This window comes from Garra rufa, chromosome 16 (genome assembly GCF_049309525.1).
Source record: "Garra rufa chromosome 16, GarRuf1.0, whole genome shotgun sequence".
In the NCBI taxonomy this organism is placed as follows: domain Eukaryota; kingdom Metazoa; phylum Chordata; class Actinopteri; order Cypriniformes; family Cyprinidae; genus Garra; species Garra rufa.
This window is the reverse complement of record NC_133376.1, coordinates 39,118,798-39,146,390: the sequence shown is the minus strand read 5'-3', so window position 1 is coordinate 39,146,390 and position 27,593 is coordinate 39,118,798. Positions and strand designations below refer to the sequence as shown.

The following is a 27,593-nucleotide window of genomic DNA, read 5'->3' as shown; positions in this document are numbered from 1 at the left end:
ATAAATCAACAGTTTACTCTGCATTACAAACCGACCCAAGATTCTCTCTGGTGGGTCTGTGGAGGCGTGCATGTGAGAGACAAAGCTGAGACATTAGCAGAATCACAGCAGTCCAAAAGTCACAGCAGTGCAGCTTTAGGAACACTGGGTGGCTCTGTGGGCCCCACAGCATGCAGGAGATTTATTAACGCTACAGACCTACCCCATCTCCCCCATAAATACAGCAAACCGTGTTCCCACAGGCCACCACTTCTCTGAGTCAACCTGTCATCCAGATCCACCTGATCTGTGACTGAATGAGGCACAAACAGCACCCAGGGAGAGGATACGATTCCACAACATGCTGTGGAAGTGGGAAATGTATAACAAGGCTATAAGTCAGCTTTCAGCGAAAACGCAATGACTTTTTTACCTCTCGGATACAGAAATCTGACCATACAGTAAATAACCACAGTTGCACAACTGCACAATCTGCCACTGTGCTTTGCACGGCCCTCACAGATTGTGCTTTTATAAACCACAGAGGAAACTAAACAAACTTATTTCACATAATCTCGTGCCAACAATGTAAAAAGGAGGCCTTAAATGTATCTAAATTTACTAACTAAACGCTCCCCCTATCGTGCATATTTTCCTTTATTTGGATGCTAAATTGCTTACACATGTACGTACGGATATTTCGGTGCACACAACATACATAAAAACCTCTTGTCCAATAAAATATATAGCCAGCATTTTAGATTTCGCCTACAGCTGCAAACTACACATTGTGGTGTAGGAGAGAATCTGGCTGCGGACTGAATTTGAACATCTGCATATAGAAGATATTCATGTGCACATCTTTCAGTAGTTCAGAAAAAGTTTACTCACTGGTAGCAATTTATAGGCAGGTATGTATTTGATCTAAAATGGTGTGCTTTTGTATTTGAACAGTTGCATGTCAGCAACAGGGCACATGTTTGGCTTAAATGCAAACATATTTAAAGACACAAAGCCTAAAGCTGATTCTAATGCTATTGGCTGGTTAAGAGTTTATTCCACACTTCCCATACTTGGCATTCTCTCTCAAGCAGTTTTATGAAACAAAGCTATGCAGCTTCATTCCTTCACAAAACAGTGTAAACAGGTTTATTTATTCATTCCTCCCGTCAGCAGAAACCAAAAGTGCTGCGTGGGCAGTGACTCGGGCAGATGTCCGCTTTGGTTTCTGCCTGACCCACATGTACTCGGTTTCCTCGAGTCTGACAAGGTTAAGAAGCTACCGGCAAATGCCACTGCCTCCATCTAAGAACAGGTCATTAACATTTCTCTTAGTCGAGAATATTAGCTTCCTCTGCTCTGATTGATCTGCCTTTGGGGGGTTAGCTCACCCATATCCTGGTCACTACCAGGTCCAAACTGTGAATTTCAAAGTCCCCTAGTGTATATCAATCAGCTCGCAACCCTGGGAAGCCAGCACAATCCTCTCCCGAAAAAAAGTTAAGTCGTTGAGCTTTCTGTATATAGTTGGCTTTCTGTCAGAACTCCAACGTCTTTGTAGCTTGTATTTATCTAAATATGTCTTTGGAGTAAATCACAAAGCTGTCTAGCTTTTTGAAACCGGCTGAGTGCAGCCCTATTTTGGAAGACGCTTGGCTGGATTCAGAGAGGGTTCATTTCTCTGAAAACAATCAGTAGGCCACTTCTGAAAGCCCTGAGCCAGAGCTCTATGGTTTATGTGCTTGGGGCATGCTGAATTATTAGCCAGCTATTGTGGGTAGACAAACACTGCATCGCTTTACACAGCAATATAATGACAGAGTTACAGTATGATCCCTTATTACTTGATAATCACCATTTATACAGCAGCCGAGCAACAACTGCTTGTTTTTATTATAGCCAAATACTTCAAGGACTAGTTCACCCAAGAATGAAAATTTTGTCATTATTTACACACCCTCATGTCAGTGCCGGCAAATCATTATAATGAAAGTCAATGAGGACTGGGACTGTCAAGCTCCAAAATGACACTCCAGAAAAAAGAAAAAAAAAAAAATACTGTGAAAGTAGTTCATATGAATCATGCACTATTTCCAGTCTGAAGACACACACTAGTTATGTGACTGAAAATTCACCCTAGCGCTCTACGAGCATTGATGAGACTTCTTGTAAGAGGTAGCGATTTGTAAACACTTAATTCAAATCTTTTTAAAGAAACACTTCCAGTTTACAAACCCGAATAATTTGGTCATTGAGTTTGAATCAGTCAGAACTGTCAACCAATTGAACATCCACTTCACTTTCAATTGGTTTTTCACACAAAGCTGACTTCAGAGCAACAATCGTATGAACCACATTTATGGTGCTTTTATGCTGGTTTGGGGAGTTTTATGCCATCCACATTCTTCACCAACATATTCTTCTACATTTCAAATCACACAGGTTTGGAACGATATTTCAATGTGAAGTTGCAATAAGGGTTAATAAGCCATTAACCAATCGCTTAACTGCGCCATAAGAAGTCATTACAAGACTTTAAAAGCACAGCGCACTCGGCAAAAACAGCAATCGTTTTGAAGCACGCTATGGAGAGCTCATTACCAGTGAGCTAAATGGCTTCAGAGAGTCTGCAGACTTCTGGAGTCATGTTTGAGATCCAGGCTGGAGCTGAGAGATGGTTTGTGTTTGCAAGGCTCAAAGAGAGCCAGACCCCCGCCCATCTGTCGCACTGAACTCCACCGCTTCGGGCCAACAGGAGCGGGGCAGAACACGAGGAGAGAAAACTCAATGTGCGGGAGAGCGATTTGTTTCTGTTAAACAAAAGAAAACAAACGTTTGGAAGGAAAATAAACTTGTCGTGGATTGAACGAAAGAAACAAAAGACATCCTTCGTGACGCAAACAAATACGCACTCTCAGAGGGAAGAAAAATCCAGCTTCGGCACCCAAACTTGAGATTCAATCAATCTGCGTATTGGTCAGTTCATGCCGACTAACTGCAGGGATAATTGCGCCCAGAAGATTAAAGAGGGAAAGTTTAAAATTGGCTGAGGGGAAGGGGACATAAGACAAGATGATGCATTCTGCTTTCCTATTCCTCTTAATGCACCAATCACGTGCAACCTGAGCTCGGGGTAATGGCAGGGAGTGGCCGGGTCTCATGGGTATCGCTGACTGAAATATCCTACACTAGCAGCGCAGGGGCCCGTCTCCGAAACAGGAACTGAAGTTAATATAGGCTCTCATTTAGCTCCATGGTTAATAAATAGGAGCAGGCATGTTCAAGACTTGCTTTCCAAATCGTCATTCGCTTTTCATTATTAGGTTTCACGGGCTAGACAGAAGGATCTAGCCTTCTAAGAACAGGGCAAGGGTGGAAGAACTTCTAGAAGCCTGGTGCATTTCTAAGCCCACACAGTGAAATCTGTAACTGTAACCACAGTCTTTCCAGGCTGCAGAGAGTGCTGACCACAAATGGCCTCCGGCAGTCGTTACCGCACACGTCTCTGCAGGGCTTTTCCCCCCACGACCCACAGACCTGTCTTTCTTGGTCTCCGTCGCCCAACGGGTACTGTCCTCTCTCTTTCCTTCATAATTCATCTGCAACGCCCTCTGCTCCCATTTCATTCCGCTCCTTCTTACTCAGCGTTAAAACGTGCTCTTTACCTTTCCCTGACCCCTGTCAGTGTTTCCAGTCTTGCTGGCCATGGACGGCCCTAGCCTAGCTCCGCCTAACCCTTCCCGTGCACGACATGGTCGGCTTGCTTTCCCTAGCTGGTCGGGCTTGAGGTTTTTAATGGGAAGGTTACGGGTGAGGGCGTTCATATCGCACTAACGTCAACCAGCGTAACGAACCTTGACAAGGCAAGGTTACAAACCATGCCATAAACCGCTCCCGCCCCGGACAATCTTCATTAGGCGTACTCCAGTTTACATTTAGAACATGTTAAAATGAGATGGAACGAATAAATGGTACTTTAAATTTGCTGTTGGAAAAGAGAAGAACAGACTTTTATAGTAAACGTTGGACTTCCGCCTTGGCCTGCTTATTCTCTCCCTGTAATAGACAGATCAAAATATAGGCTAGTATCAAACAGCTATTTATAATAGAAAAAATCTAATATCAGTGTTTTCATGAAATTAGGGATGCACGATATACAGTAGTCAACATTTGAAGTGGATCAAAAAAGTTCAACAAAGTTGTCCAAAAAAAAAAAACGGGTATTGTTTTGGCTGTATGACAACTTTGATGAAAGGTTTTGATCCATTGGCTTAGAAATTAGACTGTCATTTCCCATTCTAGTCTATATAATGCCATTAATATCAAGCTAGAAAAGCATGTTCTATGAGTGGCTATCTGTAAAATCAATTTGCAATCCTGACTGCTGTGATCAACCAAATTATTTTAGGAAATAATTATTGGGTTATCGGTATCGGTTATCAGTCATTAGTATTGACTTAGAAATTAGACTGTCATTTCCAATTCTAGTCTATATAATGCCATTAATATCTAGCTAGAAAAGCATGTTCTATGAGCTGGTATCCGTGAAAACAATTTTCAACCACAATTGATCAACCATGTATAATACTGTATATTGTAGCATTTATTAGAGATTTTTAGCATTTTATTTTTCATTTATTTAGACAAACTTTTGTTATTTTAGTACTGGTTTTCATTATCAAATTATTTTAGAAAATAATTATCGGTATCGGTTATCGGTAATGAACAATTTGCAATTTGTAATCCCAAATGCTGTGATCAACCATGTGTCATTCTGTATACTGTAGCATTTATTAATGTGTGATCATGGACCACAAAACAAGTCATAATGGTCAGTTTTTCAAAATTGAGATTCAAACATTATCTGAAAGCTGAATAAATAAGCTTGATGCCATTAATATCCAGCTAAAAAAGCATGTTAAATGAGTTGATGGCTGTAAAAACTATTTGCAGTCCCAACTGCTATGATCAACCATGTGTCATACTGTATAATAGTGCAAAGTAATAGCAGTAGCTGTCTAGTAATCTTTCAAACCAGGGTAAACCAACTACTATAAACAAAGCTTCAAATGCCATTATCAGAGCCAGCCAAACTAATCTCTATTGCTTCATGGAAACATTTCAGAAACACAAAGTTGCTCATAGAACTTAATGGTGCTCTAGAGTGACTCCTGTGTCACAATCAGCTTCAGATAAACGATTGTAAAGCTTAACCTTTGCTCCAGCACAGGCCTGACCTGATCGTGCTGGTTATTTTGACGATTGTAAATTCATAAATGAAGTATCCCCCGACTGCTAAGCCAAAAAATGTCCCTGATTCAAAGCAGAGCAGGAAAATATTCTAAATAAGAATGTCGTTTATCCAAGGAAAATATTCCCTCCAGCACACCTTCTCCTCTCCATCAAAAGCATAGGGAGAGGTCGTGTCACATTAAGCTTGGCCCGGATTCCCGGTTCGTCTGAAAGAATCACATCTGGATGGGCTGAAGGAATAACACCCGAGAACATCCCTGCACTGACAGCATCCTTTAAACAGCGTTTGGGAAAGTCAAATATTTAAGCAAAATCCTTTCCAGTACAATGATCAAAATTAAAACAGTGGGAAGTTCGACCGCAAGCTTTTCCAGGCACGGATATCAAAGGAAAGCGATGACTTACAGGCGGCCCAACTTGGGTGTGGATTGGAACAGCAGCTCCGGCAGGACCTGCAGCCGGTTCCGGTTCAGGCGGCTGTGAGGAAGAGAGGGCAGAGAAAGGGCAAGAGTTAGTGTGGTCAAAACATCTACAGTCAGGAGGGAAGAAACGAAACTTAAGACACCGTGAGAATGACCTTATACAGAGCACAGATCAGTGGGTGTGCGTTTGGATAGTTAGACTATCTGAGGAAGAAAGAGAGAGTGAAAACCATGGAAACAAAGATGGAAAGGTTGTTTGACTTGCACAGCGACACGCAGGCATCTCGATACCTAGACGGATGAGACAACAAGGCAAACACAAGCGACACATGGACGGATCAATCTGTCTTTCTGATTAAAGAAACAAGCCAGGTCAGCTCTGTTATCAGGATCAGCAGCATCACGACTGGCCAATAGCTACATCCTGGGGTCAAGAGTCACAGCTGTGCTGGGGCTGATGGGAAATAAATGTACTTCCTCTGAAGATGGCCTAGGTTATCTCCAGCAGCGCTCTTTAAAGGCTATTATCACTTACATGAGCCTGGCCAGACTGACTGTGGGCTTTGGTAGAATGACCCTTATCACGGGAGCGTGGGTTTTGATGATAGGATACAGGGTCACAGAGCAAACCAAAGGTATGTGGAGGAGGAACATCACTAGCATTTTGCTTAGAGCATCTAAAACGTTTATAACTCAGTTCCTTGCTGTAGGCTTCAAGCAGACTCACTCTTGAAGAAACGAGTTGGCTTTCTCTTACTATAAGGCCTCAACTCCATACCTGAGTCTGCTTGAAAATATCTTGTAACATCAATAACAATAAAAATGATCCTTGTAATTACGGAAGCCAGTTTCTGCCACTTAATAAAAACAAAGGTAATTGCCATATTGTCATCTCACACTTGTGACTTTTTCTCACAATTGCAAGTTTATATCTCGCAATTTAGACTTTTTTCCTCAGAATTGTGTAAAACAAACTTGGAATTTCAAGTTATAAAGTCAGAATTGTGTGATATAAACTCGCAATTGTTATAACGTTATAACGTGTCTGACTTTTTTTCTCAGAATTGCAAGTTTAAAATCTCACATGAGTTTTTTTCTTGCAATTGCGACTTTATATCATGCAATTCTGAGAAAAAATTCTGAAGAATCAGAAGTTTGTATCTCAGTTTTGAAAAACAGTATGAATAGCAGGTTTATATCTAATAATTATTTTAAACAAATAAAAAATGCGAGTTTATATCTAATAATTCTGAGAAAAAAAAGTTAGAATTGCGAGTTTATATCTAATAATTCTTTTTAAAAAATTTAAAAAAATTGCGAGTTTATATCTAATAATTCTGAGAAAAACAATCTGAATTGCTAGTTTGTATCTCACAGTTCTGAGACAAAAAGTAAGAATTGCGAGTTTATATCTAATAATTCCGAGAAATAAGTCAGCATTGCGAGTTTGTGTCACGCAATTCTGAGAAAAAAGTCTGAATTGCAAGACAAGTCGCAATTACCTTTTTATCAAAATAGAACATTTTAAATGTTAAAAATATTCCACAATTTCAATGTTCTTACTGAAGTTTTGATCAAATAAATGCAGTCTTGGCGAGAGACTTTCAAAAACATATATACAGTGTTATGGTGAAAGGAGTAAATAAATGTAAACATTTCTTAAATTATATAAAACTGTTTAAAAAAACAAGATTAAATCTAAAAGTTCTTGCTTCTAAAAGTTCTAAAACCTTGACACATGTTTTAAATTAGACATTTAAAATTGTCTTATTTGTCATTGACCTCAGTTCAAATGCTTTGATGTCAGGGTTTGAGGGGAGGAGTAACCCCAAATCTGACTCTTGTTAAACCATGGTTTATAATCTATTTTAAACACCATGTAAGTCACAATGTGTAGCATGAAAACATTTCTGTTCTTTCCGTTTCCATATCATTAATTCTAGAGCACTTGCTTTCATAGTGGGGTCAAGCTATTTATATTTCTGCTGAGTTATAACAACAACAACAACGAAATGTCACACTGGGGTGACAGATGGAGCAGACGCACTGGCCGTCACGATGTCGAGAGCGGGTCATGGAGTTAAACACTGTGAAATTCCAAATACAAGTGACACGATTAGAAATGTAGATTTTCAGACCCAGATAAACCAGCCCCACCAAACCACCACAGAGATGGTAAACAGACTGACAAACTTCGGTTCCCTGCATGACGGCTGCTGATTTTGATGTACGTTCGTCAGTAACATGTGGTGGCAGCTGGCAACAAACTCGGTTAAACACCGACAGAACCGTGCAAACATTTACAGGGAATGAAACACACTGAAACATTCACACATAAACAAACTCAAGGATGCTAACCACAGTCCAGACATTCCTTGACCTTGTCCAATCTCAATAATAGCCAGAATGTTTGGTCTGACCCAATGGTCAGTTTCACTGGGAAGTGTTAAGATTCTCACCAGAAGAGAGCAAATGGCTGCGCTCCAGATGTCAGAGGGCAAAACGAGCACGTAAACCCACTGGACTTGAAACGAAAGTTACGAAGGTCACCTTCAAACTCTCAAAGCTCTGTTCGCTTTTGTGAAGATGTTTTAGATTAAAACTGACAAGGTCAATGTGTTGCTCATAAACAGCTACAAATTCTTTTTGTCCAAAACACACATAGAGAAACATGTGGAATATGTATCGAGACAGCATCCGAGTTCAATCATTTCTTCTATTTGATACTTACATTCTTTCAAGCTGTTTGAGATCCTGAAACGCTCCTCTTTCAATCACACTTATTTGATTGTTCTCCAGATGTCTGTGGGGGGAAAAAAAAAGAACTTCATTATCCAATCAACTCTGGCGATTCAACTTCAACTGACATTGATTAGGTCTCCGGAATGATTGAAATGACAGTTGAAAGAGAACTAGAGGACCTCGTGACTTTGCTTTGTCACAACAGCGAATGATAAGCATGCAGTCTTTTCTCATGAAAACCCAAAGCAGATTTCTCTCTGATTTTATGAAGTGCGTGGTTGCCTCAGCAGACCCTCTTTCGTGTCCAGCATGCTAGTGACGACGAACCGGAGGGTATTTTCAGAGCTTTCCACTATCCTGAAGACTCTGTCATATTTCAGGGCCCTTAAAATTTTCCAGATGCATTACAAAGACAGCACATCTCCATGGCTATTTCTTGTTTATATTTGAGTCTCTTTGAATCAGGGCAAACGCGCAGTGACACGCATAAGACGCACACAGCCACTAAATTATATTCGGCACCGGATAATACAAGCAATCCTCCAAAAGAGAGACAATCCTGAAGAAAAGTGGCTCTAAAGTGGACTTCCGCTTACTGAAATATGAATGATGTTTTTAAAGCAAATGTTTAGACACGCAGCTGTTTTTACAGCCATAATCCATGTTTTGTCATATCATTCTGTCAGGAAGAGTTGAGGCATTTGGCTAAGCCAAAGGCTTTTTTATGAATGCCGCAGCTTTAAGGCACAATCCAGCGTGGCAAGGCCAAAAACACGGGCGATCCCACAGGGCGAGCCTAAATTGATTTGTACGTAATAATTGCATTCTTCACTGATAACAAACATATCATATAGTCTGAATCTAACATAAATCTGAGCCTGAGTAACTATCTGGCTCATTCGTACAAATGGGAGATCAATCCCTCCGTGGTTTATGTATTCGCATTAAAAGTAATCCCTTTCGATCCTGACCAGATGGGTTTTGGTGTGTGCTGAGGAATAATAACGGTTCTTTTTCGCCATTTTTCAGCATCCCTCCTTCTTTCTGTTCTTTGTCTTTCTCGTCTTTACAGAAATGTTCTGAAGTTTTGCATAGAAACATATGGAACACAGGCAAACACCTATGCTTTCACAGAGGCTGACAAGCAGAGCAGAAGACCTCTCGATTGAAAGGGTGAGGTAACACACATGGTATTGCTGGAATAGTCTTTGTTATTCTTGCCTTAAGCATTAACCAAGTGCTGGTTTATAGGTAGGTCCCAGGTCAGTGCAGATGGTGCTTCCCTGAGGACTTTTGAATGGGAAAGATTTATGTCCCAAAGTAAGGTCAGTCTTTAATTTTAATATTTAATTATTGTGCTTATTCATGTTTAAAAAAAAAACATTTGCCAATCAAAAGTCACACGGTGCAACCAAAATCCAGGCACATTCAAGAAAAAAAGGAAGTCATATCAGAGGACCCATGCAGATTCTGATAACTGTGTGTTAAAGTCATTAAAAAGCTTTTTTTATTTAAATAGATTGACCATGTTACGAAAGGGCAAGGTTAGTTCAGGTTGTAAAATGTCATGTGGTGTGACTCTCCCAAAATGTTTTAATATTTATGAACTAATAATTCTAATATGCTTAATATTTATTTTATTTTAGATTACATTATAGCTGGCATATTCTCTGAGGAAATTTGTGTGGGAAAGATTTTTGTCCCAAAAGTATCCATTTTTTATCCAAATTAATTGCTTGTTTCTTAGGAAAAATATTTCATAAAAAATAATATTTTTTAAATAAATAATAATAATAATTGTTTGAAAAAACACTGTCTGCCAATCAAAGTCATGTGGTGCAACCAACATGCAGACACTTTCAGAAATATATACACTACTGCTCAAAAGTTTGGGATCAGTAAGATTTTTAATGTTTTTTTAAATTAGTTTCTTATGCTCATCAAGGCTGTGTTCATTTCATCAAAAATACAAAAAAAGGTAATATTGTGAAAATGTTTTTCTATATAAATATACATTAAAATTGTATTTATATCTGTAAATAAAGTTGAATTTTCAGAATCATTACTGCAGTCTTCAGTGTCACACGATCCTTCAAAAATATTTTCTAATATCTGGAACCTGTGATACTTTTTTCAGGATTCTTTGATCAATAAAAGATAAAAAAAAAAAAACTGCATTTATTTAAAATAGAAAGGTTTTCTAACAATATAAACTACTGTTCAAAAGTTTGGGGTCAGTACATTTTTATTCTTGCTTTTTTTGAAAGAAATTAATATTTTATTCACCAACAATGCTTAAAATTAATAAAAAGTGATAGCATAGATTTACATGGTTAGAAAAGATTTATATTTTAAATAAATGCTGTTCTTTTTAACTTGTTATTAATCAAAGAATCCTGAACAAAAAAAGAATCACAGGTTCAAAAAAATATTTGGCAGCACAACTGTTTCCAACATCAATAATTCTAATAATAAATCAGCATATTAGAATGATTTCTGAATGATCGTCTGACACTGAAGACTGGAGTAACAGCTGATGAAAAGTTAGCTTTGCATCACAGGAAGAAATTATATTGTAAAGTATATTAAAATAAAAAACATTATTTTATATTGTAATAACATTTTGCAATATTACAGTTGTTTTCTGTATTTTTGATCAAATTAATGCAGCCTTAATGAGCATGTGTGTGTATATATATATATAAAACATGACGTGATTTCATAGAGAGAAGCCTTGCAGAGCTTCTTAACTGTATCTTAAAAGTCATTAAAAATCCCTTAAAATGTAAGATTATTTGTCTCTTATGACAAGGCAAGGTTACTCTTTTCATAAAATGTCATATGGTACGACAGCCCAAAAACCTAACGACCATAATAATTCAAAAATTACATTTAAAGTCTTTTTTGAACATAATAAATTACAGTGCAGCTTACACTTCTCCGGCGACTTAAGCGTGGGAAAAGTCTAGGTCACAGAGCGAAGCTTACGCGTGGTGCGCATAGGTGTGATTGGAGGCTTGTCCCGTGCTATCAGACGGAGGGGATCACGGCGCAAGCCTTCCAGAGAGATAAGAGGGTGCCGAGGCCGTTCACAGGGCCCAGGGAGAGGCCGCTTTTGGTGCATGCCATGACCGTTAATCATAAACCACCTTAAACTGCCTCGGTGCTGCCCGCTAGCCACTGCCTCCGCTTGCGACTGCTCTCTTGGGCGTTTATTTTACTCCTCTTTTTTTCACTTGTTTATTTTTATCTCCATTCCACTCTCTTTACGGGCTCTCGTTCAGGAAGAAAACAGCACGGAGAAATACATGATTACAGTCATTAAGCTGAAAGAACACTTTCTCCCGAAGAGGCTAGATCACCACTGCCCTGCGCCTCTCCCGAGCAACCGTCCGTCATTTATTTATTCTAAAGATTCGGGTTTCGGGAATGGAATATATTGTTACATATTCTTCAAACTTAAGAACAAGCTTGAAGATTGACTGCATCTAAGGCAATGACTTCATGCGTGGTTCAGTCACAGGGTCATGTTGAATGTGTCGGATTTACTCAGCTTAAATGTCAGTTTGTTTTATTATGACTTGTGCCGTAATCCTCCCGGCTTTCAGCCTCGAACCCTTTGATGGCTTTGACTGTAAAGACAACACGGAAGAGGAGGGCAACTTGGGAGTTAAAGGAAAGATTAACTGTAAGAGCGAGAGATACAGAGTGACATCTTACAGCACGCGCAGGTTCTTGAGGCCAGAGAAGTCCACTTTGGTGATCCGGGTGATGTTATTCCGGTCCAGATCCCTGGGAAGAAAAAAAAGGGAGAGGGATTGAGCAAAAAGTTAAAAGCTTTTCATTTCACTTATGTTTTCAAACATGATTTTTCAAGTCTCCGCTCACAGCAGAGCCAGTAAACAGAGAATTTAAATACAGAGGCTCCCTGGCAGTGCCTCAGCGGCCCCGACTCGCACCAGATGCCCGCGGGGCAACGCTGTTCAAAGCTGGCGTCTGCCAGGGTGCATTAGTGCCATGCTGTGGAATACCGAGTCTGAGAGGCCGACTTTGCCTTGCATTCACTGTGCTTTAGACGACTCTCTTTCAGCATGCTGCTATTGAGCTGCCTCGGTTCTAAACGTTCCCATACACACACTCTCGTGCACGGCTCGGGGTCACGTCAGCGTACACCTGCCCTTTTCTGTTCTACATGTACAATAACTCTATACAATGCAATTCTTTTCTTAATATGTTTAACTGGGTCAAAGTCCCTTTCAAAGAAAGTCTGTTTACTCAACGGCCATAATTTGCAACGCCTCCGGGCAGTTATTTCGGTCATGCAAGACCATGTCTGATCTACTTGAATAGAAAAATGCTAAATTCCCAAAAACGGCTTGCCATACTCACAGTTAAATACCATGTTTCAAAGCAGCAAGAAAATCTGACATGAACTTTCCCATAAATGTTGTTTCTTATGCTCAGATAGTGTTTATATTTCTGCCATGCATGAGCAGTTCCAAGCACACATCGAAGGACATTAATTGTTTCTGTAAAAAAAAATCATTTACACTTTCTTCCACTGTAGAAAAGTGAAGCCAAAACATCCCAATATGGCCGCTGTCATTTTGCACCGATAAAATCATTTGGAGACCAAGTCTGCACAGTATAGTTATACATTTGGAGCCTGAGTCTACTCCAAAAGAATCACTACTGATCCATCAGCACAGTGATTCATTTTGAGCCCAGATGTACACAAAAGTGATTGATTTGGAGCACAAGTTCTGTACAGTAGTGATTCATTTGGAGCCAGAGTTTGCGCAGTAGTGATTCTTTCGGAACATGACTCTGTACAGTAGTGATTCATTTGGAGCCTGAATGTGCTCCAAATGAATCACTATTAATTCATCAGCGTAGTGACTCATTGGAGCCAAAGTTTGCAGAGTAGTGATTAATTTGGAGCCAGACTTGGAGTAGTGGTGATTCATTTGGACTAGGGATGCACGATATGAAAATTTTTTATTGATACCGATAGCCGATAATTAAGTCCTTCTTGTGGCCGATACCGATACTGATACGTTCATATTTTTATATGATAATTTTGTGCACCCAGGAGAATACAAAATCTGAGATAAACTAATGAAATGTATATTACTGTATATATCTGGGTCTAACAATCATAGCAAACATCAGTCCTGACTCTTCAAAAAAAAATTTATTTTTTGTGTAAGGCACCACAATTCTAAATAAATAAAATGCTTTGACATTTGTCAACCTGGAAAAAATGAAAAGTGCATCATGGAGGAACGTCAAATGTCCGTTAAAGCTTCTTATTGATCATATTATGAATGTGTGCAGCAACTAAATCGTACAAGGCGGGGAATAAAAACATCAGAATCGAGATAAAAACATCAACTTTTCAGAATGCCGCAAGCCCAACGCAGGTCATATGACATGAACCAACCAATCAACTTCATCCTTTCCCTTCATAACATTGAAAGCACTGCCAAGGTGGAGAAACAGCTTATCATAGCTGTACAGGAATAACCATTTTTAAATAAATTTAATAACAGAGATACTGCAAGCGATAAATATCGTGCATCCCTAATTTGGACCCCAAGTCTGTGCAGTAGTGATTCATTTGGACCCCAAGTCTGTGAAGTAGTGATTCATTTGGAGCCCAAGCTCGAATCAGCGCAGTTGAGATTTATTTAGAAGCCGAGTCCGAGTCTGCTCCAAATGAATCACCACTGATTTATCAGCATAGTGATTTATTTGGAGGTCCAGTCTGCGCAGTAGCGATTCTTTTGGAGCCCCGAGTCTGTACTGTAGTGATTCTTTTGGAGCCTGAGTCTGCTCCAAATAAATCACTACTGATTGATCAACGTAGTGATTCATTAGGAGGCTGAGTTTGTGCAGTAGTGTTTCCTTTGGAGCCAGACACGAAGTAATGGTGATTCATTTGGACCCCAAGTCTGTAAAGTAGTGATTTATTTGGAGCCCAAGCTCGAATCAGCACAGTAGTGATTCATTTGGAGCCCAATCTCGAATCAGCGCAGTTGTGATTTATTTGGAAGCCAAATCTGCGCAGTAGTGATTCATTCGGAGCCCTGTGTTTGCACAATAGTTATTGGTTTGGGGCTCAAGTCTGTACAGTAGTGATTCCTTTGGAGCCTGAGTCTGCTCCAAATGAATCACTACTGATTCATCAGCCTAGTGATTTATTTGGAGGCAGAGTCTGTGCAGTAGTGATTCATTCGGAGGCTGAGTCTGCGCAGTAGTGATTCTTTCGGAGTCGGAGTCTGCTCCAAATAAATCACTACTGATTCATCAACGTAGTGATTCATTAGGAGGCTGAGTTTGTGCAGTGGTGTTTCCTTTGGAGCCAGACTTGAAGTAGTGGTGATTTATTTGGACCCCAAGTCTGTAAAGCAGTGATTTATTTGGAGCCCAATCTTGAATCAGCACAGTAGTGATTCATTTGGAGCCCAAGATCGAATCAGCGCAGTTGTGATTTATTTGGAAGCAGAGTCTGCGCAGTACTGATTCATTCCGAGCCCCGAGTTTGCACAGTAGTTATTGGTTTGGAGCCCAAGTCTGTACAGTAGTGATTCCTTTGGAGCCTGAGTCTGCTCCAAATGAATCACTACTGATTCATCAGCGTAGTGATTCATTCAGAGACTGAGTCTGCGCAGTAGTGATTCTTTTAGAGCACAGACTTGGCTTCCAAATAAATCTCCACTGCACTGATTTGAGCTTGGGCTCCAAATGAATCACTACTGCACAGACTTGGGGTACAAATGAATCACCACTACTCCGAGTCTGGCTCCAAATTAATCACTACTGATTAATCAGCGTAGTGATTCATTTGGAGCCAGACTCAAAGTAGTGGTGATTCATTTGGACCCCAAGTCTTTGAAGTAGTCATTTATTTGGAGCCGAAGCTTGAATCAGCACAGTAGTGATTCATTTGGAGCCCAAGCTCAAATCAGCGCAGTAGTGATTCATCCGGAGCCCTGAGTTTGCACAGTAGTTATTGATTTGGAGCCCAAGTCTGTACAGTAGTGATTCCTTTGGAGCGTGAGTCTGCTCCAAATGAATCACTACTGATTCATCAGTGCAGTGATTCATTGGAGCCAAAGTTTGCGCAGTAGCGAATAATTTGGAGCCAGACTCGGAATAGTGGTGATTCTTTTGAAGCCCAAGTCTGCAAAGTAGTGATTCATTTAGAGCCCAAGCTTGAATCGGTGCAGTAGTGATTTATTTGGAGGCAGAGTCTGCACAATAGTGATTCATTTGGATCCCAAGCTCAAATCAGTGCAACAATGATTCACTTGGATCCCAAGCTCGAATCAGTGCAATAATGATTCATTTGGAGCCCAAGTTTGCACAGTATTGATCGTGAGCTAGAGCTACATTATTTAAATTTATTTAAAGTATAATTTGATTTTTTAGTTTGGCTTGCATCCCATACGTTTACATGAAGGGTTTTAGCCAGCCACCAGGTGGCAATCGAAATGTTTTGGCTTCACTTTTCAGGACTTTTGCGGCACACTTGGTTTCTACACTGTAAAAACCGATTGCTGCGATTACAACTTAAAAATTAACATTAAAATAAGTAATAAAGTGTTGTTTCATGCTTAACTAAAGTCAATTACAAGTATAATTTTAAGTCAAGTTGGATACACAAGTTATCTCAACAAATTATAAGTTGTTATATATAACTACAGCAACACCGTTGGCTCTTTTATTTAAAAAGCTGGACTATTCCACCATATTGCGTGTTGCACTTTGAATCTCTGTATTTCTAAAGTCTTTGTGTGTGTTTTTTTTTTCATACAAAAACAAGACAGCTAAAGGCTCAAAAAATGTCTGAGGAATGATATTTTGTTCTGTATGTAAGCAAAGTCAAATGAGAAGATGGGAATAAGACAAACTGCTTGTGAGAAACAGCCTGCATGGAAACCTCTTTGTTTGGAAAACGTCTCCTCTAGCATCTGAATGAATTATATATTACCAAACTAAGTATTTTTCCACTCTAGTCAATACTTTCTCCTTTTCCCAGACTGTTTTATCAGTTGTTTCAAGCGTGTCTCAAATTGTATACATTCACCGAAATGAGTATACATGCCTATGACTTCCTCTGTGGGCGCTGTTTACTGGAGCTCCGCCACATTGAAAAGATTAACGTTGAGAAATATACAGTGACATATAATGACACACGCATACACTTACGCACTAACATCAGGCCGTCTCAGTGTGTTTCTCATAATATACATAAACATTTATAAATCTGATTTAAAGGCATATTGGATTTCAAAAGATTTCCCCAAAACCACAAAACGCACATCAAGCAGACTAATACGAGCCATATAGGAAACATATTACAGGGGACAGGCCATTTACAGACCCTGGATTCCATAACATGATCCTCTCCCAGACGTCGGCTGTGTTTCAAAACCTTGTGTACAGCAGGATGATGCGCTCTATGTAGGCAGCACACTTGGTTTTGAGAAGCTATGAAAATCAACTATGACAGCTTCTTGCACACCCACTGTTTGGCATACAGATAAACAAAAACGTGAATTACCTGAATCAACAAAAATGTTAAACAAAAATATTCCCAAAATCTGGCCTAGAGTTGTTAAACAACTGCTGATTAAGCATGTTAACAGTTTGAGAGCTCCTACCATGCACTGCAGCATGAATAAATTAAGCCATTACTGTTATTATTGCTTTTCTTTTCGCTGACTTTATTTATGGTGTTGTTTTTGTTGTTGTTACTATCGTCACTCATTGGTTGTGTGGTAAAGAGCTTATTTCACTTAAAAGGGTTTGTTGATTGTCATCATTATTGACGTACCATATAATTCCAAAAGTTGAATATGCTTTGTTTTTTCAGCAAGGATGCATTAAAATTGATCAAAGTCACAGTAAACTATTTTAATGTTATAAAAAAAAATATTCCAAATAAAAGCTGTTCGTTTGAACTTTCCATTCAAAAATTTTTGAAAAGGGTGTATGCTTTCCACAAAAATTTTAAGCAGAACAACTGTTTTTAACTCCTCTCAGTAATTAAAACAAACCAAAAAAAAGTTTCCCAAGCAGCAAATCAGCATATGTGAGCCTGGACCACAAAACCAGTCATAAGTAGCACGGGTATATTTGTAGACATATGGGTCAAAATTATCGATTTATCTTTTATGCCAATTAGGATATTAAGTAAAAATCATGTTCCATGAAGATATTTTGTGAATGTCTTACCGTAAATACATAAAAACTTAATTTTTTAGTAATATGCATTGCTAAGAACATTTGGACAACTTTAAAATATTTTTTGTACCCTCAGATTTTCACATAGTTGTAACTCTGCCTATTTATTCAGCTTTCAGATAATGTATACATGTCAATTTAAAAAAAGAAATACCCTTATGACTGTCTTTTTTTTTTTTGTCCAGAGTCACATATTAGAATGATTTTTGAAGATTCATATGACACTGAAGACTGAAATAATGATGCAGAAAATTCAGCTTTGCATCACAATAATAAATGTCATTTCAAAATATATTTAAATAAAAAACTGTTATTTTAAATTGTAAAAATATTTCAGAATATTACTATTTTTACTGTATTTTTGAATCAATAAATAGAGCTTTGCTGAGCATTAGAGACTACGGCATCTATTTGCAAATGCGTCTATTGTATAAAACCACTGCATCTTTTATTTACATATAGTTCCTACTGACTTAGGACTAATTCAGACAACTCAATGGTCTAGTTAAAGGAGTAGTTCACTTTCAGAATAAGAATTTACAGATAATGCACTCACCCCCTTGTCATCCAAGATGTTCATGTCTTTCTTTCTTCAGTCGTAAAGAAATGTTTGAAGTGTTTTTTGAGGCAAACATTTCAGGATTTCTCTCCATATAATAGACTTCTATGGTGCCCCCAAGTTTGAACTTCTAAAATGCAGTTTAACAGCAGATTCAAAGGGCTCTAAATGACCCCAGCCGAGGAAGAAGGGTCTTATCTAGCGAAACAATCAGTTATGTTCTAAAAACATTTGCAACTGATATACTTTTTAGTCTCAAACGCTCGTCTTGCCAAGCTAGACAAAATGAGCATTTGAGGTTAAATAGTGTATAAATTGTAATTTTTATAGAAATCTTTCCTCGGCTGTGATCGTTTAGAGCCCTTTGAGGCTGCATTTTGGAAGTTCAAACTCGGGGGCACCATAGAAGTCCATTATATGGAGAGAAATCTTGAAATGTTTCACTCAAAAAACATCATTTCCTTACGACTGAAGAAAGAAAGACATAACCATCTTGGATGACAAGGGGGTGAGAACATTATCAGTAAATTTTTGTCCCGTTACTTGTAATTGCATTAAAAAGTTTCTCCTACACTGAACTCAAATCTTAATGCATCAAATTCCCTTGATCTTTTAACTTCTCAACAATTCTATATATACACAGCTCTCCCACAAATTCTCCCTCTCCCAGTCTCTCTACTCTCTTTCCGTTTTCACATGCCCTAATCTCCCAGTAGTTCTCTCTTCTGTAGTTTTCTCATCTCGTATCCTCTCACCTGCTTGCAATGTAATCCCACTAATAACACTGCACATTTCCTCCTCTCTTCATTCCTCACCGTGTCAGTTTTTTACAGTATGTGTTAACAGCCCGGGGAGCTAACTAAGTCCTGCTTCCTCTAGAAACTCAATCAAACCTCCGGTCACACTGACAAGGTGGAGTTCACAGATATGGCAGCCCCCTACTGGCTATTGTTTGTTTTAATTTGTTGAGGGGATAAGGTGCCCATTCAAACGGCAGGTGTTCCACGCTAACAATACGCCCCCTCTGGGGCCCACCCCACCCACGTACGCCGTTAGACCACTCAACCAGACTCGTCCAGGTCATAAGCCGGCAGAACGCTCTGGTAAAACGGGCTTCTCAGGACGGCACCGGACAAAGAAAAGAATCTTTGCGATTTTGGCCGGAGGATATTTTGGCTGTGTCGTGCTGCAATTGCAACACGGCAGGCGACCGAGCCGCCCTAAGACCTCAACGGCGAGCGCGAAAAATGTGCATGAAAACAAAAGAGTTGCTTTTTCTGTTCCCATACGATACCCTGCCTCTCAATGCATTTCCTGTCGTAATCTTCTGTTATTTTCCTCAAAGCCACGCTAGTCTAGTCCTCAAAAGCTGATAGGTATGCTCCATTTCCTCTTGAAAGCTTCACATCGCTGTTTGGAATCTTAAATGAGTTCTTCCTTTTGGACCTTTGCATGCCTTAGATGGCTGTTTTTTATTTTACAGCACCAACACATTAATATTCCCCTGAGAACAGATAGACACATCAATAAGAACACATTTTGTTCTCATGTCTATTGATTAATTACAACTAAACACCTTTGAGATAAGCACAGATAAAGTGAGATTACACTTGTCCTGCGCATTTAAATTAACAAGTTCACTGTCATAACTGTCAACGTAATTTCTGCCACCTATTATCTCTTCATTAAATGACTGCATTAATTATCATTTCTCCTTCACAGAGGTAATTCACAGAGGCATCCGTATGCCACTGGAAATTATAAGGCAGATGCTAAACGCAAGACACAGATAGGGATATTTTAATAACTTTACATGTCAACAGGGTGCAATTATTTTGTGCATTGCTAACAGAGAGATGCCTCATTGCGTCCACTTCACTCTCCCATAACAGAGCTCTTTCCTTTTCCCATTTTTTTGGAAGTTCGCCGCCGGAACGCTTGTTCGTTTGCACTTGCGCGAGATCAAATGAGGGGGGGTTTATTACCGCTCTTTCATCTCACATGAGCCATGCAGCCAGCAGCCATGTGGCTACCACACATCTCTGGACACATGCAGTCCTGGTCCCAGAATTCCTGAGGTGTACCTCCCAACATATTACTACCACCTCAAAAGCTCTTAACAATCCCATATTCCTTGAAATCGTCACACAACTTTTTTTAAAACCGCCAAAACTCTAGTAGCCAAAACCACAAAAATGCAATCTTCCATTTTTGATTACCTGGCACGGCTGGTGATGATTGTTTATTGTCTTTGGTAAATGGCATTCGTGATAAAAAGAGAAAAACGTCCAGTTTAACTTTTAGATTGGATTGGCTTTGCATGAGAATAAAGGCCAAATCATCACTGAAAAAAAATGAAGAAGCCAGTGCTTCTTTGAGCTCCTCTTCATTGTTTATGAGCAATGTTGGCAGTTTCCATCTCAGGGAGAGTTTCATTTAGTAAATATTTTCATTACAGCCACGTCTGGATGCGAAGGACTCTCACTTCACACTAAGCAGAGCGGACAAAAATGAATTATTTCATATTTCTTTTTTGAGCGTTTACCCCCTGGATGGTTTATTTTCAAAGCCTGACAGCTAATAGCGCAGACGGCCCGGTGTTCTTGCACAGTATATGACTTCTTAAATTACTAGAGTAACGCTTGGCTGAGAGGTGACAAGGGCATCTTCAACACGTCTGTGTGAAAGTCAATATGACAGCCAGGCTACAAAAGGCTCATCAATAACACAAGTCTCATCTTGGACTCCAGGGGTAACCAAGGATACCCTCCCACCAACTTTCTGTAGACATCATTACCGGGAAGAACAGTCAAAAATGAATGTCCCAGCTGAGCATATCGAACAACAGCTTCTGTACCGGGCCACCGTGGGTTTATTTATTTGGTTTTGTGGCGCTCTGTTTTCACCAAGTTTCCTGTATAAATTTCTCCAGAAAAGATTGTTTTTCTTGTACATAACTGATGTTAGGCATGGGAGTGTTTACTTTGAAGTCATTACTTCCTAGGCTGAAGTAATTAAATGTATGTATGAAATGTAGCAAATAGCTTCAAATATGTAATAAGAAAATATGTGACCCTGGACCACAAAACCAGTCTTAAGTAGCATGGGTATATTTGTTGTAACAGCCAAAAATAAAGCTTAATTTTAGTAATATGCATGACCTGGACACATGCAGTCCTAGTCCCAGAATTCCTCAAAACTACCACCTCTTAATCCCATATTCCTTGAAATCGTAACACAACTTTTTTAAACCGCCAAAACTCTAGTAGCCAAAACCACAAAAATGCAATCTTCTATTTTTGATTACCTGGCATGGCTGGTGATAACTGTTTATTGTCTGTGGTAAATGGTGTTTGTGATAAAAACAGAAAAACGTCCAATTTAACTTTTAGATTGGATTGGCTTTGCATGAGAATAAAGGCCAAATCATCACTGGAGTTTCCGCGATTGAACAAAAGAAGAAGCCAGTGCTTCTTTGAGCTCCTCTTCATTGTTTATGAGCAATGTTGGCAGTTTCCATCTCAGGGAGAGTTTCATTTACTGTAGTAAATATTTTCATTACGGCCACGTCTGGATGCGAAGGACTCTCACTTCACACTAAGCAGAGCGGACGAAAATGAATTATTTCATATAATATCCATTACTAAGAACTTCACTGAAACAACTTTAAAGGAACTCTCCACTTTTTTTGGAAATAGGCTCATTCTCCAACTCCCCCCGACTCCCCGAGTTAATAAGTTGAGTTTTACCGTTTTGAAATCCATTCAGCCGTTCTCCTGTTCTGGCGATATCACTTTTAGCATAGCTTAGCATAGATCACTGAATCCTATTAGACCAATAGCATCACGTTCAAAAATGACCAATGAGTTTCGATATTTGTCCTATTTAAAACTTGACTCTTCTGTAGTTATATCGTGTACTAAGACCGGTGGAAATGCAAAGCTTCAATTTTCTAGGCTGCTAAGATTAGGAACTACACTCCCATTCCGGCGTAATAGTCAAGGAAGTTTGCTGCCGTAATATGGCCGAAGCAGGAGCAGTAATACCACGCAGCACATGTGCAAATGCTAAACTAGCTGGGAACTCATTTCTGATAATACTCCGCCTGCTTCGGCCTTATTACGGCAGCAAACTTCCTTGACTATTACGCCGGAATGGAAATGTAGTTCCTAATCTTATCAGCCTAGAAACTCACAGCTTTGCAGTTCCACCGGTCTTAGTACACAATATAACTACAGAAGAGTCAAGTTTTAAATACAACAAATATGGAAACTCGTTGGTCATTTTTGAACGCGATGCTATTGGTCTAATAGGATTCAATGATCTATGCTAAGCTATGCTAAAAGTAATATCGCCAGAACAGGAGAACGGCTCAATGGATTTCAAAATGGTAAAAATCCACTTATTAACTCAGGGGGAGTTGGAGAATGAGCCTATTTCCAAAAAAAGTGGAGTGTTCCTTTAAAGGCGATTTTCTCAGTTCAAATAGTTGTATCTCAGCCAAATATTGGCCTAAACTTATTTATTCAGCTTTCAGATGACGTATAAATCTCAATCTCAAAAAATTGACCCTTATGACTGGTTTTGTGGTCCAGGGTCACATATCTTTTTTTAAATATTGCAGATAATGATTCGAAGCATTAAACAGCAGATTAACATGTACTTTTAAATAAATACAAGCAATAAAACTAGTAAAATGCAAAACGATTTACATAATGAACAGCTGTGTTTAACTAAATGGGGTGTAAAATGTTGTGTAGGGATTTAGAGAATAAATCAGAGGATTATTTTTAAACAACCATCTGAACAAAATGACTCACTAAATGAATCAAACATCCCAAAACATAAAACAGAGAACAGTTAGAGTGCGCATTTTCACATGCAAAATACAATGTGACAAAACACAGATCACTATTTTTCTGACTTCTGACAAAAAGCACACTACTTTTACTCCCTAACACTTCATTCTGCCTACCGAAAGCCTAGCACAGCCCTCATCAAATCATTTAAAAACTCTGGATCGATTCTTTTGTTTACTGGTTGCTAGCTGCAACCAAGCGTTTAAGTGCGTGATACTTACATCACAGCAACGAAATCATAAAACCACACACGGTTTTATTCCTATTTGTTAGCTTAGGATAAACACTGTCACTTCGAGCTACGCTCAGCCACAACTAACAAGATCTACTGATGAGAATAACGAAGCCCTTGATGTGTTGCTTTGGTGACAAAGCCCGCAAAACAAGAGCCCTCGTAAACCTGAAACGGCCCGGAGGCGTGCGCATTATCAAATCCAGCCTTGTATTAAAAGTATGACACAAGCAGCTTGGAAGATTCACAAGATTCACAGACTTTTGGGTCGCTGACATTCAGTGACCTCTTCGAGACTTTTGTGACGAAAGGTCTGCTGGCTCCCAGACTCACCAAAGACAGCGCTCAGCTTTGATGTACTGCCTGAAATGAGGCACATTAAATATTTTCCACGCACGAAAACTTTTTTTTTTCTAAAGTTGGGTGGCGAATCTTTCCCTGAAGTCTTTGCCCACAAGCAGTGCCAGCAGCTGTCTGGCAGACTGCAGTGCGCGAACGCTCGCTAAGCGAGAGACTTCACATATGCTCCTCATATGCCCACTGAGGTCAGCAGGGCACCGGAGACCACAAACCCACCTCCTGATTCGCTCCAACACCAACACAACAAACACACACACTATCCCGCTGACTGACTCTTTGAGATAATAAAAATAAAAAAAACGGACATGCGGCATAAGCAAATGCTGACAAACGGATATGCAAATGAGGGCGGAGCTTCCAGTTGGGAAAGCAGGAGATGGTGGTTTCACACCAAAACTTCATTAAGACACCCAGAGTCTGATGAGAGGAAGGGAACGCTGTCATTCTCTTTCCTGATCAACGCTACGCCAGCCACAAAGTGCCACATTGTTCCTGAAGTGTTAACAGCGAGAGGGCCTAAGACTCCGGCGGAGAGAATTTGCTATTAAATGCTACAAAGTGTGTGCGTAACTGGTGCAAATTAGAGCGAGAGAGATGAAAGAGCGAGGGAGAGCGTGTGTGAGTGACTGAAAGGGGATATTACAGTTGCGACAGGAGCTACTAATGAGCGCAAAATCATACGAGCTGTCAAAGAAAGAAAAGCCTTTCAAATAAATGCACATTTATTAGAGGGAAATGTGCCTGAACTCTGAAAATGTGGGTAACTAGGCCTTGCTTAGGGCAGGGGTGCAGTCATTACAGTTAAATCAACACTCCAGGGTGCTCCGGGAAACCTGGCGGTGTGTTAATCGTACCCAGGAGACGTGGAGACGGGTGCTTCTGGACTGGCCTTGAAAACTGCTACCTTACGGATGCAAAACATTTTCATTGAATAAAATCTGTCTGTAGTTTAAGCTGGACTCAACCTAACATGGTATATTTTAAAACAAAAATCCAATACACCAAGGGTCATGACCCTTATTTATTTTTCTCTCCACATGAAAGATTCCACTGAAAAGCCCTTTAGGGGTTAAAGGTTGGAAGGTTCAACCAGACCTCTGGCCATTGAACAGACTGGAAGCCTTTCCCCCAAAAAAACATTATATTGTAACAGATGGTTGTGATACTTAATGAACTGTCGTGGCTTATCACGACAGAAGTGCCGCAGGTGGAAACAAGGAAATTAAGGATATTTTCACAGTAGTAATCTAAACACATAAGAGAGTTGGTCTTCAGCTGCAGTGCGCCCCTCTACGGACTTGTGGTTCCCCAACTTCCCCAACGAATACAGCCAAGGTACATACACACACTCACACCATATGTCCATTAATCATCTTAATGTTTGTGTAAACTCATTATGCTGGATGAAAGAATCAGCTGCAACGCTGTTCAACATTCTGATGTGGACACATATGAAAAGCAGTTAATATCTCAAGCCTCATTTAGAACATTCTGGATGCAATCAATGAAATGTGATTTTACTCAACTCTTCAAACTTTCAAAACTCTGAATGGAAACTCCTCATGCGTTAGACAGTATATAACATATATGGAATTCATGCAAGTTTAAACAAAACTTAAAACTGATTAATATCCTTTACAGAAAAACATGACACGGAGTATAGCCCATATTGATTTTAAAACAAATGTTTTGAAAAACTGAACCTCTGCTCTAAATCTATATTTCACTCTACTGACTTGCTTTAACAACTGCAATATTGTTTAAAGAGGAAACCTGATCAACTGAGCAAAGGTACAATAAAAGCTACCATATAGTTCACAGATCTTATTTTACAATATTGCCCATATTCCACAAGATACTAGTACTGCATTAAAACCCATTTAATCCCACTAGCAACATTTGTGACATGCACTCATTTAATGATCTGTTGAGTTACTGATGTGCAGTGAGTTGTTCAGACTTCTAGAGTTTGATTTTAACATAGCTGGTGTAAAACGCCACATGAACAGAGCTGATTAACTCCATCTAAGAGATGATGTCTTTTAAACAGCTTATTAATGATGTGAATTTGCTCACTTTCTCATATAAATCATGATCACATTATATAAACATATCACTGGCCAGTGGGAAACCCAGAGCACAATTTTGATTAAATAATGGATTGATGCGCATTATCAAACTGTAGATTTCACAGCATAATTGCAAGTAAAATAAATGGATTGCTTCTTAAATTAGCATTATATTTTCTGTACACTTGCTTGTACAAATCAAATCATATAACCTTTTTGGTTACAATTTTGATTTTTAAATGCATTTTAGTAAAAGGCAAGCAGTTTCGCTGCTTTACTTTTCAACTTGCAATTATTAAGTTTGCTTGCAATTACATCAGTGTTTAATAATAGTACCATTGAATACGTGTAACATGGACACTAATGTTACAAGTCAACAACAGCTGTAAAAAGAAGACGAAAACTTTCACTGCATCTCCTGTTCACAGTACATGAAATCGCGACGGTGCAACTGTCCACGAAACAGAGATACGCGCCTCTATCATTACAGTATATTATCGGTGTTCAAATTATGCGATAATAGGCGTACTTACAGTCTCTCGGCATTCCTCGGGATTCCCTTGGGCACCGTCTTGAAGCCTTGACCCTGACAATCCACATGAGAGCCCGAACAACTGCACTTATGCGGGCATCCATTCACAGCACAGCACAGCAGCCCGCACAGCACAGCCACTGTCCCCCAATACTTCACCCACCGCATCATAAATCCTCTGAGGCTGATAGCAGCCCAATAATAATAGAAAAACAAATTCAAAAACAACAAAAACTAATGCGTAGTCTATATGAAAAACAAAAAAAATGAATCCGCGTTTTGTCCACAGCCAATTAAATCCCGCGCATAAAAAAGGAAACTACAGGTAAGACGAGTTTGGGAAGAAAGAAAAAAACTTAACGATGAGCTACAATACCAGCATAAAATAGTTCCAACTTTGAAAACTTCTCGAAATGCATCAAAAAAGGCTTTGCTCATTCAAACGTGAAGTTGCATCTGTCTCTCCACACCATTGGGACATACAGATGCGCATCAAAAGTTAGAAAAGCACATCGCCAACTAGAAAAAAAGCCCCTGGAAAGTCTGCAAAATCATTGAAAATGTCCAAATCGATTGCGTCTCATTCTTCACCAATTCCGCTTTTTTAGGTCCGGCATGCAAATCCTCATTGATAGTGATTGAGAAACTTCAGCGGAGCTCGTACCTATTTGATTTCCAGCCCCCAAACTCTGCGCTCCACACTCCTACTGGCTAATCTGCGTGATGTCATTCAGGGATATTTGGGGTCTCGACTCGAGAAGTTGTCGGGACGGCTTCAAATAACTCAGCCCGCACCAAATGCCTGTTAACTTTGAGGGACGAACACAAAGTTATGAATTAGAAACCGCAGTGAGAGAAGAAAAAAAAAAAACACTTGCGTCATCTAGATTTGTCGAAATCAGGACAGAAATCGTAATAAAACAAGTCTGATGTGATTTTATATTGCAACAAGCTTGTATTCACCACTTAGAAAGGTTTGTGGGGAGTTACTGCATAGTGATTATTTAAAAATAAATAAAAAGCCATTAATAAATACATAACCAATAAATAATTGTTTTAACCGAGAAGGTATAGTTATTACTAAAGTTTAGTTATTTTGTTCACTATATATGGAGACTTCATGCAATGCAATGCTTCAGATACTGTAGAAATATCTTAAGCAATTTATCTATTTTCGTGCAAATGATTTGAGGTACGTCACTTTTGAAATAGTTTCACATGCTTTTTTCTTTTTTCATGATTTCTGGTCCACATTTTGCTGTCGTAGTGCCCCCCTCTGGTGAGAAACTTCATCTAACTAAATTCAAATTCCTTCCTCAACCAGGAAAGCACTG

General features: G+C 39.3%; 1 protein-coding gene across 1 annotated transcript in view; it reads right to left on the bottom strand.

Moving 5' to 3' along the window:
• The window catches only part of slit3 (slit homolog 3 (Drosophila)), a 219,498-nt gene extending 192,609 nt beyond the window's left edge, over positions 1-26,889 (bottom strand). Inside the window, exons 1-4 of the mRNA XM_073820423.1 lie at positions 26,261-26,889; positions 12,117-12,188; positions 8,386-8,457; positions 5,638-5,709 (exon numbers count right to left, since the gene is read on the bottom strand). Coding sequence (XP_073676524.1) covers positions 5,638-5,709; positions 8,386-8,457; positions 12,117-12,188; positions 26,261-26,430 — 386 coding nt within the window. The 5' untranslated portion in view covers positions 26,431-26,889. The remainder of the gene's footprint in view (positions 1-5,637; positions 5,710-8,385; positions 8,458-12,116; positions 12,189-26,260) is intronic.
• Between the last annotated feature and the right edge of the window lie 704 nt (positions 26,890-27,593).